This window comes from Haliaeetus leucocephalus, unplaced genomic scaffold (assembly GCF_000737465.1).
Source record: "Haliaeetus leucocephalus isolate CR32 unplaced genomic scaffold, Haliaeetus_leucocephalus-4.0 Scaffold273, whole genome shotgun sequence".
Classification (NCBI taxonomy): domain Eukaryota; kingdom Metazoa; phylum Chordata; class Aves; order Accipitriformes; family Accipitridae; genus Haliaeetus; species Haliaeetus leucocephalus.
Genome location: NW_010972709.1, coordinates 1,465,538 through 1,480,003, shown reverse-complemented (window position 1 = coordinate 1,480,003; position 14,466 = coordinate 1,465,538). Strand labels below are relative to the sequence as shown.

The following is a 14,466-nucleotide window of genomic DNA, read 5'->3' as shown; positions in this document are numbered from 1 at the left end:
GGGGGGGTGGGGTCACCCCGAGCAGCAGGGGGATGCCGTCGGGCACCCTGGGGCCGCTGCGGCCGCTGTCTTGCAGATGTGCCTGCGGGAATGCCAGGGTTCCTCGCCACCCAGTCCCGAATGGGAGACGTGCAGGAAGGCGCTGGCGCTCCTGGCTCCGCTGGTGGCCCTGGCCGAAGGGACAGATCCGTCCCCTCGGGAGGCGGAGGAGGACGAGGCAGAGCCGGAGCAGGAGCTGGTGGGTCCTGGGGAGCTGCCGCTGGCACCGGCCAAGCGTTACGGGGGCTTCATGAAGAAGACGGCCAAGGCGAAGCTGCTCTCTTTGCTGCGCGAGAACGCCCACAGCAAGGGCGGCCTCAGCAAGAAGTTCGGGGGCTTTGGCCGCAAGCCAGGGGAGCGGGCGGCCCCCGAGGACTACCCAGGGCTGGGGCTGGCAGGCGACGGGGGCGAGGAGCCCACGGGTGCTGGGGCCGAGGGGCAGGAGCTGGCGGAGCTGCACAAGCGTTACGGCGGCTTCATGCGCCGGATCCGACCCAAGCTCAAGTGGGACAACCAGAAGCGGTACGGGGGCTTCCTGCGGCGGCAGTTCAAGGTGACCACGCGGTCGGACGAAGACCCCAGCACCTACTCAGGGGAGGTCTCGGACCTATAGAGCCGGCCGTGCGACGGGCGGCATCACGGTCCCCGCGCTGCCGGCCCGGACTGCGCCGTCACCCCCAGCCCCTGCCCAGCCCAGCGTCATCCCTGCCTCGTCCCCCCAGGGGACCGTGGGGTCCCCATCCCCAGTTGTCCCTCTCTGGTTCACCTGCCCATCCCTTAGGGACCCTTGTGCATCGAGGGGACAATGCCACCCCTCCGGCTGCTGGCGGTGTGGCTGCGGGTCCAGCCCCGGGGCTCCTGGGGGCAAATCGAGCCGGGGGGAGATCCCACGTATCTTCCACCCTCCCGCGGCTGCAGAAGCACAGCAGGGTCTGGAAACCATCAGAGCTGATGTACAGGGCAATGGCCTCTGTGCACCAGGAAGGACGAGCTGGGGCAGGATCAAGCCCTCTGGGCTGGTAGATGGCTCACGCAGCCAGCACGGCCGTGGGGAGAGGTGGCTGGGCAGGGCTGGACCCGCGGCACCATCACCGGGGCAGGCAGCCGGCCGAGCACGACCCCGACTCTCCTCCCCGGAGCCGCTCGCCATATCCCACCCGTCCCAGTGCCCGCCTGGTGCCCCTGGGCTTCCCCCCTCTCCGAGAAGACCCCCGGAGGCAGGGTCCGACCCGCACCCCGGCCCCTGCTCCCCCCCCCCGCAGCCAATAAAAGGCAGATGCCAACGAAGCCGAAGCTGTGCCGGGTGCTGAGCGACCTCCACGGGGCAGACCAAACCTTTGGCGTGAAGGACCCATGCACCCCAAGCTGGGGTCTGGAAGTTCGGCCGGGGGTCCCAGCTGCAAGATCTGCAGGGCAGCACATGGTGGTACCCTCCCCGTGCCATGGGTGCCAAGGGGGATGCGGGACCCCACGCACCCTATTGCTGCTGCCCCTGGAGCCGTGCTCTGGGGAAGGCAGGGCCCCCCCAAGCCGAGCAAGGGCAGGGATGCTCAGCCCAGCCGGGATGCAGGTGGGGTGCTGGCCGGGGACCTCCTGCAGCGCAGCAGAGCGGATCCCTTGGGAATCGCAGCAGCTACCCCAGCCAGGAAGGGGCATCTGAGGGCAGTGACCGAGCTGTCCCCCCATTCCTGCTTGTGCTTTGAGGATGGCGTGACCCTACCGGCAGCAGCTGGGTGCTGAGAAAGCCCAGCCTGGGCAGCACATTCCGTTTTGAACTTCTTCATAGCCTTACCCTCCACGTAGCTCGTCACCATAGGAAGCCTCACGCCGCAGTTCCCGGCCCTGGTGAGACACAGCTTGTGTGCCAGACACAGCCGAGCCACCAGCTCCGAGGGGCGAAAGGGGGGACGTCACTGCAGAGCACTGGCACGCTCAGCTCACCCACGGCACGGGCTGCAGCCAGCACCCAGCCTGCCTGCACCCCAGTTTGGGCACCCCCGGTTCCAGCTTACCTCCCAGGGAACGGGGGCACCTAAAGATGCAGTGGGGCTGTGTGGGGAGAGCTGGCCGGACCCTGCTCTGTCCCCCTGCTCCCCTCCCTCATGCTGCCCAGGGGGACCAGCACCATAGCCCCCATCCCAGCCTCAGCCTCCTGCTGCTGCTATCTTCCTCCTCCTCCTCCTCTTCCCTCCCTCTGTAGCACACCACAGGGCTGCGCAGGATGAGGCCCCCCCCTCACTGTAGGACATGCAGACCCCCACCCCACCACGCACCCCCAGTATGGGTGACAAGGTGACTGCCCTGAGCACGGGGACACGCTGATCTGCAGGAGCAGCACAGGACTTTTCACTTTTATTATAAAAATATCTTGCAAGCAAAAAGAAAAAAAAAAAAAAAAAAGTCTGTACAAGCAGTCACACTGTTCTCAAAGCAACGCCAGGCCCCCCCTCAGCCCCCCGCCAGCCCACTGCTGCAAGGCCACCCGGGTGCTGCGGGAGCCAATGCAGGGTGCTGGCCCCATGCAATGGCCCAGGGAGGGGGCACATAGAAGACACTTGTCCCCATGGGTGGGCTGGGGGAAGCCCACCCAGCCCCAAAGGCAGAGCTGGGGGGGGGTCATGTAAGTCTCTCCACGGGGTTGAGGGGTCGTTACTGAGGCCTCGGTCTTAATTTTGCACTTCTTATTCTAGTGTTAAGTACACAGCAGTACACCCACGTACAACACGAAACATTGGGTTTTAGCTCTAAAAATTAACAGTTACATGTCAAACAGTCAAAACATGTTACACGGTACCTGCGGGGAGCTCCCAGGGGGGCCAGGCTGGCGGGGGCACCCGCAGCCCGGCCGGCGTGGAGCCGCACGCTTTGTACAAGCTTGGGGCAGCGCTGGTGCGTCCCGGCACGGGGCAAGGCTGTGCAGATGAAGATGAGGAGGAGGATGCTCAGTGCCAGGGAGCTGTACCAGGAGCCGCCCTGGGTGGCAGGATGGGGGAAAGCCTGCAGCAAGGGGGGGCTCGGCTCGCCGGCCTTCCCAGCCTCATTGGCCTTGGTGCAAGACCGAGGTCCTGCAGAAGGGACACTTGGGAAGAGAGGTGGACGCTTAGGTCCTTCCTTTAAAGCCAGAGTTTGTTTTCCAGGTGCCGGTGGCAGAGAGCCCCAGAAGGCAGCGCGGGGGCCCCGGCCAGTCTCTGTGGGGTCAGGGCAGCTGCGGGAAGCCGTGCAAGCCTGGCCGGGCAGCGGCATCCCCATGGGAGCCGGGCATGGAGGCACCGTCCCCATCCTCGCAGTCCGGCCGGAGCTTCCCGAGGAGCCGCTGCTCCGCTGGCTTAACCTGCTCGCGGGCAAACCCGGCACACCGAGGCTGAGCAGCCCCCGTGGCTGCGGGGGGATCCCGAATGGATGGAGCCGGCAGCCCCGGGACCAAGCTGCCCTGCAAAATTGGGTCTCTGCGGATGGGAGCCGACCCCCCCACAGTATCGCGGGCTCCATTTCCATCCCAAAACGCGGGTACCGCAGCGCATCTTCACATCGCTCTCGGTGCTTCCAAGAAAATCCTCCTGGGGAGGAGCGGAGCAGCTCCCCGCGAGGTGGGGGGGGTCCCAGCAGCCGCTGCAGCCCTGCTCACTTCCTCGGGATCTGGACGCTGGCGTACTCGGAGCCGGCCTCCTCAGGTTGAGGGGCCGGTCGCCTGGGTGCCTTGCTGAGGTGTACCATGTCCAGGTCGGCGTAGGTGAGGTTGTCATCGCCGGTGGGCCCCCGGTTCGTCTGGATGCAGGCGTACTCCGACTGCTGGCTCATCTCCACCATCCGGCGGATGGTCTTCCTCTCTCTGTCGAAGTTCAGGTCCGCGTAGGTCAGGTTGTTGGGGTCGGATTCCTGTGCGAGACACCAAGAGTTCCTCCTCTGGGAGGACGAGCGAGGAGCCCCCCGCGCCCACCCGTGCCCCAACCCAAAGTCCCACGCTGAAGTCAATCCCACTGCGGCTCGACCTGGGGCAGCTCGGTCTCTGCTTGTACAGGGGGAACGATGCCAGCAGCTGGCTGGGACGATCCCGCAGCAATGCTTTTACCCTGCGCTACGTCTTCAAGTCACCAGCCACCGCCACCACTGACAGGCTTCAGAGCCACCGCCGCAATTCAAGAGGCACCACCGCAGCTGCCCCGTCACCCTGTCCTGGTAGGGATGGGCAGGGGCCAGCCTGCCCAGCGATGCCCACGCAGGAGCTGGCAGAGGCTGGGTGGGATGGACAGATTGCCGCTGATCACGACTTTGCTCGTAACTGCGTCACCAAATGCAAAATAACTCCGCAAATAGCCTGGCTGGCTATCGCACAGCTGGTTCTCCAGGCAGCACAAACCCAGACTTCCCTGGGAGGAGGAGGAGAGAGGGTGAAGGCAGAAAAGGCGCTGGGAAGTGGCTACCCCATCCCTGGGGCAGCTTCTCTTCCCTCTCCAGCCACAGCGTGGAGACATTGAGATGTTTCACAGGGGAACCACCACCCTCCACTGGAGACAGAGATGTTTCATGCAGGAACCACCACCCTCCACTCCTGCCGCTGGTGCCTCCCTGGCTGCTCTCCCTCCCCAGGTCCCGGGGTTAAAGCAACACACCTGGGTAGTGGCCTCGCTGCTCTTCTCCGGCTCATGTAACCTGAAAGGGGGAACAAAACAAGTCAGATTGACTGAGTGCTCTGTTGCCTCTTCCCCTAGCGATGGAGCAGCTGGGGGGGGTTCAGATGCAAAACAAGGTCCTCGCAGCAGCACCCAGCAGGATGAGTCTTCACCAGTGAGCATTTGCTCATGTACTGGTCCAGCTACATCTCTGGACGTTGGCGACCTGGCTCCCACCCGCTTGTTCAGCCTCACCAAAAGCCAAGTGTTTGGGTACAAGATCACGGCGGGGGCAGAACCACAGCTGGAGAGACCGGCAGAGCCTGCACTCCTGCCTTCCCTTTCACAACAAGCTTTTGGGGATCCAGCTCTGTCCCGATCCCAAGGGTTGCCGTTTGCAGGCTGGAGGCATCCAGCTCAGCGCGCCCGCCAGTTACTCAGGGACTAGAGGAGACCAGCACTTACCTAGCAGATGGTGAGCTTTTACCTGTCAGAAGAGAAATAGTTTAGGAAAGAAATAGTTCAGGAAACAACATAACCCCCACCCCGCTTCCCTGGGCACACGAGCCCCCATGCAGAGACTGCTGCAAGAGCAGATACATGTCTTTTCCCAGAGGCAAGTGTCTGCAGTTTTCTGGAGTTTCATTCCCTTTACCACAAGACTGCTCCTGGCAGAGGGCAGGAGGTGCAGGGTGGGGGGGATGTCAGACATTTTACGTACAAGGAACAACAAAAGCATGTTTGACTCTGTTCCTGGCAGGCACTGGCATGCAGCAGCAACCAGGCAGAGCTTTCCCTGCAGCCTGCAAACAACCTGGGCAGCTCTGCTCCATCCTCCCCTTTGGGCAGGAGCTGCAGCAGCACAGCTACGAATTCAGTGTCCAAGCACTGATGCTCGAGACAGAGGGAGATGGGGGTCAGGAGCAGCTGCTTCCCTGCCATGTGCTTGGTTTCCTTACCCTTGCTCTGTTTTGCTCGGATGAGGTAAAGAATTGCAGCCACCAGCAGTGCCAGCACAGTGCAGACCACTCCCACCACGATATAGATGAGGAGCAAATGGTCTGAAACATGAATGAAAAGGGTCACCATGGGCCTGAAAACGCTGGTACCGAGCGAGTGCCTGCAGCCTTACAGCTGGGGTCGGGCTGGTGACACCTGAAGCACCAAGGATGGCAGGTCGGTACCTGCCAGCATCACACCCCCCAGCACCCCAATATTTCTGTCCTTGAACCAGACTCTGGTGGGACTTTGAGATTTCTCAGGGGGGTGACATCTTACAGCCTCCCCGGCAGGGACCGCATCCCAGCGGCTCTCACGCACCGTTATCTGTCAGGGTCCTGTCGCTCAATTCCCCCTTGGCTGCAACAGTGATCCACAGGGTGGCCGTGCTGTCGATGGGGCCCCGGGCATCGTGCACCACTCGGCAGGTGAACACGGACCCGTTCTTCTCCTCCGTCGCTTGGACCTCCACCAGGCTCCTCAGCTCAAACAAGCCCTGGGGGGTCTCCACCAGCTGGGAGATGTTCTCCACCTTTATCTCCATCCCGTTCTCCAGCCAGGTGACGGCCACATCTCCTGGGTAAAACCCCTCCACGTAGCAGGAGAAGTTCATGGTCTTGTTCACCTCAACGGGGCTCGGCACGCCAGCGACCACGCTGACTTTGGGGGAAACTGGGAAGAGAGGCAGCGCCTGGTGCCTGGCATCCCCTGGCTCTGCTGCCCGCAGGGTGCCCTGTCCCTGTCCTGGGACCCCCAGCCCCACAGGAGCTGGGCACCCCGAGCGCCGGTCCCCCCCCAGCCCTCACCTCGCAGGGCTTTCCTGAGCTGGTACATCCCCCTCAGCGGGGCCGTCAGCGTGGAGTGCTGCACCTCACAGATGAGCTGCGAGCGGACATCGTCCTTCTGCAGTGTCACCACCGCAGTGCTGGACATGTCGTAGGAGGATTTCGTCTGCCCAAGGGTGATACTGGGTGGCTGAACTGAGATCCGGTCCTTGTCCTTGAACCATTTCACATCAATCTCTTTGGGGAAGAACCCTCCGGCCGTGCAGGTGAAAGGCACCCGTTGCCCCAGCCCCGTTCTGTTGTCGGGTCCAGACACAACTGGGGGGGTGGGTTTGGCTGTGGGGAGAAGTGTGGGGCCGTCAGACCGGGCTCTGCCACCCCCACCCAGCCCGGGGCTGCAGGGACCGGGGTCTCCCATGGGGGCACGGATGTGCCTGGGGATGGACCATGGGACCGGCCCCTGAGCCCCTTCCCCATCCCCGCTCGCCCCGAGCTGAGCCCACCGGGCTGGGATGGGGCAGGGGCTGCTCCCGGCAGGGCTGGTTCCCACCAGGAGCTGCTGTGGGAGCCCCACTCACCGTGCACGGACACCACCGTGCCCTTTCCACGTCGAAACACATCAAGACTGACCACCCGTTTGTCGAACTTCACGCAGTAATAGGTGCCGGCATCCTCGGGGCGAACATCCCTGATGTGGATGCTGAAGTCTGTGTTGGACTGACTCACTATCCGCGTCACGCGGGGGACGGTAACCGCCTGGTCATAAACTGTCTCGTTCCCATCGCCCCAGCCCTTCAGCCACTTCACGGGGCCGAGGGGACCGGCTGCAGACGTGGTGCAGGTCAGGGTGAGCGTCTCCCCCGCTGCCACCGACACCTTGTCCTGGGGCTGCTGCAGCTCGAAGTCCGGACTCACCTGGGCACCCGCACCTGGGGAAAAAAACAGACCGTGTCTCATCTGGCACCGCACACCCGGCCAGGTTCCCCACCTGCCCCCCGCAGCCACGGGACAGGCTGAGCACACAGCTCTGGTTAGCAGGGACCACGGGTGACGGGGCTGTGCCAGCCCCACAGAGCCCAGGGGAGAGAGGCTGCGGTTACGGCAGCAGGCACAGACCTCTGCCCGCAGGTCTCAGCCGTGGAGCTTTGCTAGGTGACCACATGTCGTGCTCTGTACAGCTAAAACATTGAGCAAATCCCAGCTGCCCACACCTGCCGGCCCCCCCGTGCTGCCTCCCATAGTCGCTCAGCTTTGTCAGTCGGGAGGAAACGAGGGCACAAAATACAAGGCACTCTAAAAAGCAAGCTCCCCTCGCAGACGCAGATGCGATACCATGTTTTCCACACTGAATCTGTCCCATTTCTCCATTGAATCCAAGCCCTGATTTGTTCCGGCAGCGCACAGCCATTAGCCGAAGCCGGTGCCAGTCAGGCACACGCCATTCCTGCTTGTCACCGACAGAGGAGAGCAGTCCCCTTCGAAGCATCTCAACAGCGAGGCTCCCTAATCCAGCTGACCACGTTGCACCACCATCCCAAGTGACCCCCACCTACGCACCCATGGGTGCCAACGCACCTTCCCGCACGCTCGGTCAGGCGGGGCGAAACTCCCAAGGTCTCCAGGAAAACTGCAAGGGCTCCGCTCTGCCTGCGGGCAGGCAATAACAAAATCCATCTCGGGTGGACCTGCAGCCAGAGCTGGCGGGGACGGGGGTCCGAGCTCGCTGCCGTGCAGGTGCAAGGCACCAGGAGCCGGCCGGCTTAGCCCCCAGTAACCAGCAATGCCGCTGCTCCCCGCTCCCTAAAAACAGCTGCAGCAGCAAAGCGAGCCACCCCATACCCTACACAGCCCTTCAAGGGGTTAATTTTGGCAACGCTTGCCATGTCAATACAGTTATTGCAACTGAACCGAATAAGATTTCAATACAGGTCACTGTTTAAAAGAACACTTTTAAGCAATGTGGGGGAGAGGTGGGAGAAGCACTTAAATCCGCCTGCTGATAACAGGGGCCAGGCACTGCTGACCACTGCAGTCCCGGAGCTGGCAAGTGGCACGCAGAATTGGTGTCACGGTCATGCAGAGACTGTCATGTTTGAGCAGGTAACTCCTGCTGCAGCTGAGCAGCGCTGGGAGCACATGGACCAGCATCCCGGGCGGGTGGGAGCTACGCCAGCACAGCCAGCTCTTCAACCTTGTTGGCTGGAGGGCTGCAGCTGCACCCCACATCTCTCACACCAGAAAAACCCAGGGCAGCAACTCCTGCAAAGGCTGCCCTCGGTAATCCCGCAGCCTCCTGCCACAGCCAGCCCCAGGACGGGACAAAATCCTTGGCTGGATGCTCCCAGGAGAACCCGCTGTAGGACGAGCTGCTCTGACCCTTCCCGGTCACAGCTGGCTCCCACAGAGACTGGAAAGGATTTTTGGCTGCTGTTAATCCCTTCTGACTTCCAGTGGTATTTGATGTACCCACAGATGTTCTGTCTGTGTAATTACTCAATCTCCATGGCCAGAGTTACCAGGAGCACAGTTTCTCCAGACTCCCCAAGTTAAGGGCTTTTTGCCCAGGGCATTAATCGTCTGCATCCCCAGCGCAGGCTGATGCTCGCAGCCGAAACCTTCAGCCCTTGGTTGAAGCCATGTCAAGGCTAACGTGGTAGCAGCACTCGACACCAAAACAAGTTTGTCCCATAAGACAAGCGCGGAAGGATGAAAACCTAGTTTGTGTCACGTCCGAACGTGTTGTTCAGGCTGAGCCTCGGTCTTGCGTCTGAACAGCGGCGGTCTGGGCTTTTTGCAAGGCGTTTCTGGGGTGACACCCAAATCGAGGGGACCAGCCCCAGAGCAGAGCCCCTGCCCTCAGCAGGGGCTTGTGCATCCCACACGCAGAGCACGGCGGAGATGCGGGGCACACGCCGCCAGCTCCGCAGCTGCGGCGTCTCCTGAGCTTCTCCATCACCTGCTGCCCCCGGACCTTTCGCAAGAAGCGGTTGAGAAACACACAGAGGAAGTTTGAAAGCACAGAAGCACCATCCACCTCTCATCATCCGCCTCTTGCCAAGCCCCCGCGCGGGGATGTAACACAGGCGGGGGACCGGGCTGCTCTGGGCACAGGGACTGGCACCCCCAGCCACCCACCGCACAGACCCCCCCGGTCCCTTTGCATGCCCAGCGCGGCCGTGTTGCTAATTGCTCGCTTCACCAAGTCGGGCAAACGAAGCCCACCGCTCGTTAGTGGGTGGCATCGTGACACAGCCGGAGCTGTGCGCCCCACGCGTGGCCACGAGAAGCGAGGGGGACGGGAGCCAGGACCCCTCCCCGCCACAGGGGCTCTCTGTGCCCCACGATGAACACGTCGTCGCTCGCTGCCCCCCTCTGCAATCCTGTGTAAAGCCAACTTCTGTGGGGTGGTGACCCCCCGTGTCCCCTCGAGGGTCCCCTGTGCTGGAGCGAGCTGCCCGGCGCAGCCGAGCCCAGCCCAGCCTGCAGCAAGCCGAGCGCTTCCTCTTCATCCTCCCTCTCTCCATCTGTTATTCCCCCCACAAGACACGCACCATGCCAGAGGGGAGAGAGACAGGGAAAACACCCACTTTGGGGTCCCGGAGCTGACCCAGAGCGTGGTCAGGGCGAGCGGCACGGGCATTGCTCAACCCCGAAGCGCGTTTCTTGGTTGCAGCGATGGGGTCTCGGAATGACATCCGCAAAAGCACCGGGCAGTTAAACTGAGCGTGGCTGGCAAGGGCTGTAGCTCCCCGCCGCCTCAGCACAAGGCTCCTGCCTTCCCGGGAATCACAGGGATTTATCTTTGCGGGCAGCGGGGCTGCCTCTCCGAGAGCCCAGGTTTGCAGTCGGGCTGCGGATGATCTGTGTGCATCTCGCACCTCCTCGCCTGGCAGCGGCGTGCGAGCACCCTGCCTGCTCCCTGCGCCGAGGGATTTGCAGGCAGAGCACGTGCTGTTGTCCAGCGGCAGGGCTGCCGGAGGTGCTGCTGCAGCGGGGCCGCTGCCACGCGGGGCTTTTCGGATGGTGCTGCTGCTCCCCGAACAGCCCCGAGAGCAGCCGAGGAACAAAGGGGCTTCTTCACGCTGCCTCTGGTGCCGCCTGCCAGAAGGCTTCACCGGCAGCTCTCAATTTCTCGGTCACTGCGGAAAAACGCTGTGTGGCTCTAGGTAGTCTCCCGGATTAGGACTAAAATGGGGCTTTTGGGGTATTTTGCCACGTGTTCTGCCTTGAGCCGCCATGCTACTTCAGAGACTTTCACACACAGCTCTGCTCGGCCAGCGCTCTCCAGATCACCCCGTCCGGGGTTTGCAGGAGATCAATTATACACGAGCTTCAGCCATGATATGCCACGTTAACACCACACTGCCTTAACGAGACCTGCTCGCGCCTCCCAGCCGAGGAGCACGGGTCCCCGTCAGACCACCCGACTTCCCCACCTGCCTACCCTGCACCCAACAGCCAGGACCAGCCCGACTCACCGCACGCTCAGAACCACCTTCAAACTCCAGCAGCGTCGCGCAGAGCGATGCCCCCACCCCCCTGCGATGGGAAAACACAAAGGGGAAGTTGATAGAAAACCCCAGAATATGCAAGTTAGAAAATGCAAAGTTTCCCTCCCTTCCCCCTGAATGCAGCTTCTCCTTGCACCCAGCAGAAGATCTCTCTCCTCCTTCCCCTTTCTGGGTGCTCGCCCCGAGAAGCGGTGGGGCCAGGACCCCAGCCGAGCCCCCTCCCAGCAGGTATTTGCCAGCAGCATTTGTGCATCAGGAGCGGGACGCGGCAGGGGGGTCTTCGTGCTGCAAACGCACAGGACACGCCACCATTTCTCACCGCAAGCACTGGTTCGGTGCGAACCTGCTTCCCACCTGCACATTCACAGGGCCACCCGATGACGCCGTTTTCTTCGACTTCGATTTCAAACCACCTAGAGTTGGAGTGTGATCCTTTTGCCCCCAGGATCAAGGGGACTTCAGGTACTCTGACCCTGTAATCTGCTCTATCCTACACTCCAGAATTAGCAAAGGGTTTTAGTGACCTGAAAATCACCACCTGACAGTTCCCACGTAGGTGGAAGCACCCTCGCAGCACGGACCCAGCACACTCCCAGCCCAGAGAAGAGGCACGAGCACAGGCATCGTGCTGCGCCTGGCCTGGCAGAGCCTCCCTCCCATTATTCAGTTTAATTTGAGCGCAAAATAATCCCCAGCTCTCTCGCTGCGGTGCAAGTTTCCATCTCAGTGACACATTTTTTTTTTCCCTGTATTCCACCTTTTGAAGTATTTGATACTGAACAGATTGCAAGAGGCTGGGGTTTAATTCAGGAGAGGCTGCTTGGATGCTTCCTGGTAAAAATAGATTTTCTTTTTTTTTTTTTCTTCTGAAGGAGCCGGGTGAGGAGCTCTGGGATGGCAAGGGGAGGGCTGCATGCTCCAGAAGCAACATGCAGCTGGTCACCAGCATCCAGAGCCCCACGGTCACTCACTGAAGGAACGGGCCGACAGGCAAGAGAAGCCCCAAAATAATCCTGCTGGAATTTCACCTGCAGCAGGGCTGCCTGTGGGGGAAACTAACAGGTGCTGCCTATAAAAAGGGCCTGGAATCTGCAGTTCAGGGGAAGACAAGAAGAGAGACCCAGGCATAGCTGTCGAGCACTATGCAGATCCCAGAGCAGCTCGGGGACGGTTATAGTAAAGGCTATATTTTACATACATGACATCAGAGGAAGCCTCGGATCACACGCAGCCACCATTTGCAAGCTTCCCTCCTACAGCATTAGCAGAAATTCAGCTTGAAAGTCAGAGCCCCACAACCAAACAGATTTCCTCTTCAGAGGAAGCTCTGGGAAGTGCAGCCGAAACCCTCCATTGAGAAACACCTGCACGGAAGGGTTCTGCACTAGACAGATTTTGCAACAGGGCTTTGCAATTTGGCTTCCCAGCATCTCGCTCCTCTTTGCCCTACAGGAAGGTCTCCTGCGGGACCTTCCCTTTTCCCCTCCGCTTCTGCAAAAGCACTGTCGGAGCAGCCGCCCTCCGGCAGCGGGAGCCCCGGCCAGCTCTTCTGGAGTTCAGGCTTAGTTGGAGCCGTGGCCCAGGAGGGTTCACCGCAGGGTCTCCACCACACGGAAAAAAAAAAGAAGAAAAAAGAAAAAAAAAGATCTGCATGCTTGCACCTAAGATCAGGGATGCAAACCACCTTGCAACCCAGGGCTTTCTGCCCCAGGATGGTTCTTCTCCCATGGCTGGCTTGAAAAAATGGGGTTCTTACTCCAAGGCCACATTTAAACAAACTCAAGAGCTTTGCTCGAGCCATTCTTTCATGGCATGAAATCACGGTGGTTCACTGAGAAGCTGCGCTCGCCGCCAAAGCCTTCTTGGCTTTCAGCAACCGGGAGTTTTCAGCTTGGGGCCAACACTTCTCAGTTGTGATCAGGCAACTCAAAGCAAGGAGTGTTGTGCTGAAAGCATTTGCTTTCTGCTCAAGTTTGCGCTCAACTCTCTGCCCAAGTAAAGCTTCGCCGGTAAACATTTCCAATGGGCCTGGAAGAGTACGGTTTTCCCCCACGCGGGATGGTATTTCACCTGTGTGGGAGCCTGGCCTGGGCTATTTGCAGCGGGATCTGGCCAGAAGGTGTGAAATTTGGACAGACCAGGCAAAAAAACTCAGCAGCAAGATGCTCCTGAACATGCATTGCTATTGCCCCAGGAGGTTTGCACAAAAAGCGCCTTCCTGGAGGTGCAGACAGTGCTGGGCAGGAAGGAGGGTGATTCCTTATCAATAGCGCCTGAGATGAAGAGCACTGAAATGAAACATCCTAGAAAGAAAACGTCCTTGAAAGCAGCAGCCACCACAGGGCTTCGTTCCTGGTGGGGCGAGAAACTTCCCACTGCTAGCAAGGGAAGGGAAACAGCCAGGGAGCAGCACCCACTCCGCTCATCCCTTCTCACGCTGCATCCCCGAGCTTTTATAAGGGACCGGTGGAGCCGCAAGCCCCGGGGAGGGCTTGGGCACCCGAGGGGCCAGCAGCAGGAGCCCGAAGTGACCCAGGGCAGCGCTCGCAGCAGAGTTGGGTGGTGCAAGGTGCCTGGGAGGATGGTGCAATCCCACCGCTCTGGTGCTCAACAGTTGGGTAGAGCAGCGAGAACTGCGTACCGTTGAGGGTAAAGCAAGGGGATAGCAAGAAAAACAAGTTCCTGGTAGAGGAGGCTGGCAGCCCTCGCTGCAGTCTCCCCTCGCCTGCCCTGCCATCCTTCCCGTCTCCAGGCAGCCTCCGAGTGTGAATTTGGGCTGCCTGCAGAGATTTACCTCTCACATAGCTGGCAGGGGGTGCTAGCAAATGGGTGGAAACAACATGCCTCCTCATGTCCCTGCCTAATTCCCTCATCTCGCTGGCAAGAGGAATGTCTGCCTTGAAGTTTGCTTCTGGAGGAGCAGCCGAGCGAGGGCCCCTCTGCCATCGCCGCGCTCTAGGTCATCTCGCAGAAAGGTCAAACCAAACGTGCGCGGCGAGACAGCATCATGTCGCGTACGGGAGGCGTGCGGCAGAGGGGCAGCAGAGAGGAGAGAGAAGGATGGAGGAGAAAGGGGAGGAAAACAAAACAAAACAACAAAATAAAACAAAACAAGGGGGAAAAAAAAAAAAGCCAAAACAGCAGGAGAGCAGGAGAGCATGGCTTACCTGGCCAGCCGTACAGGGAGAGCAGCACCAGGCAGGTCAGCGGCCAGGCGGCACGGCCGGGGCCGCGGGGAAGCGGCTCCATCGTCGGCTCTTTCTGGGAAGCAGAGATTAGAGTGGGTTCAGAGCGCGGCTCCGGCTTTGGCTTTTTTCTTTTTTAAAAAAAAAAAAAAAAAAGCAGCAGAATTGCAGCTGGAGAAGGAAACCGCTCTTCTCAGCCCCAAAATGAGGAAGGAGGGCTGGGCTCCCGCCTTCCCCCGGCTGCGGGCGGAGAACACACACACAGACACGGACACGCGGGGCCCCACCGCCGCCCGTGGGCACCGACCTGGCCGGGCCCCGGGCTCGGGCTCCGCCG

General features: G+C 60.8%; 2 protein-coding genes across 2 annotated transcripts in view; one reads left to right on the top strand and one right to left on the bottom strand.

The window, feature by feature from the left end:
• Window positions 1–652, top strand: part of PDYN (prodynorphin) — a 1,010-nt gene extending 358 nt beyond the window's left edge. Inside the window, exon 2 of the mRNA XM_010569439.1 lies at window positions 77–652. Within this exon, the coding sequence (XP_010567741.1) occupies window positions 77–652 (576 nt within the window). The remainder of the gene's footprint in view (window positions 1–76) is intronic.
• A 1,934-nt stretch (window positions 653–2,586) lies between these two features.
• SIRPA (signal-regulatory protein alpha) overlaps window positions 2,587–14,466 on the bottom strand; it is a 26,196-nt gene continuing 14,316 nt past the window's right edge. The window contains exons 2-9 of the mRNA XM_010569438.1: window positions 14,112–14,205; window positions 7,012–7,362; window positions 6,455–6,769; window positions 5,970–6,320; window positions 5,609–5,710; window positions 5,115–5,136; window positions 4,650–4,689; window positions 2,587–3,915 (exon numbers count right to left, since the gene is read on the bottom strand). Of these exons, the coding sequence (XP_010567740.1) occupies window positions 3,661–3,915; window positions 4,650–4,689; window positions 5,115–5,136; window positions 5,609–5,710; window positions 5,970–6,320; window positions 6,455–6,769; window positions 7,012–7,362; window positions 14,112–14,193 (1,518 nt within the window). The 5' untranslated portion in view covers window positions 14,194–14,205 and the 3' untranslated portion in view covers window positions 2,587–3,660. The remainder of the gene's footprint in view (window positions 3,916–4,649; window positions 4,690–5,114; window positions 5,137–5,608; window positions 5,711–5,969; window positions 6,321–6,454; window positions 6,770–7,011; window positions 7,363–14,111; window positions 14,206–14,466) is intronic.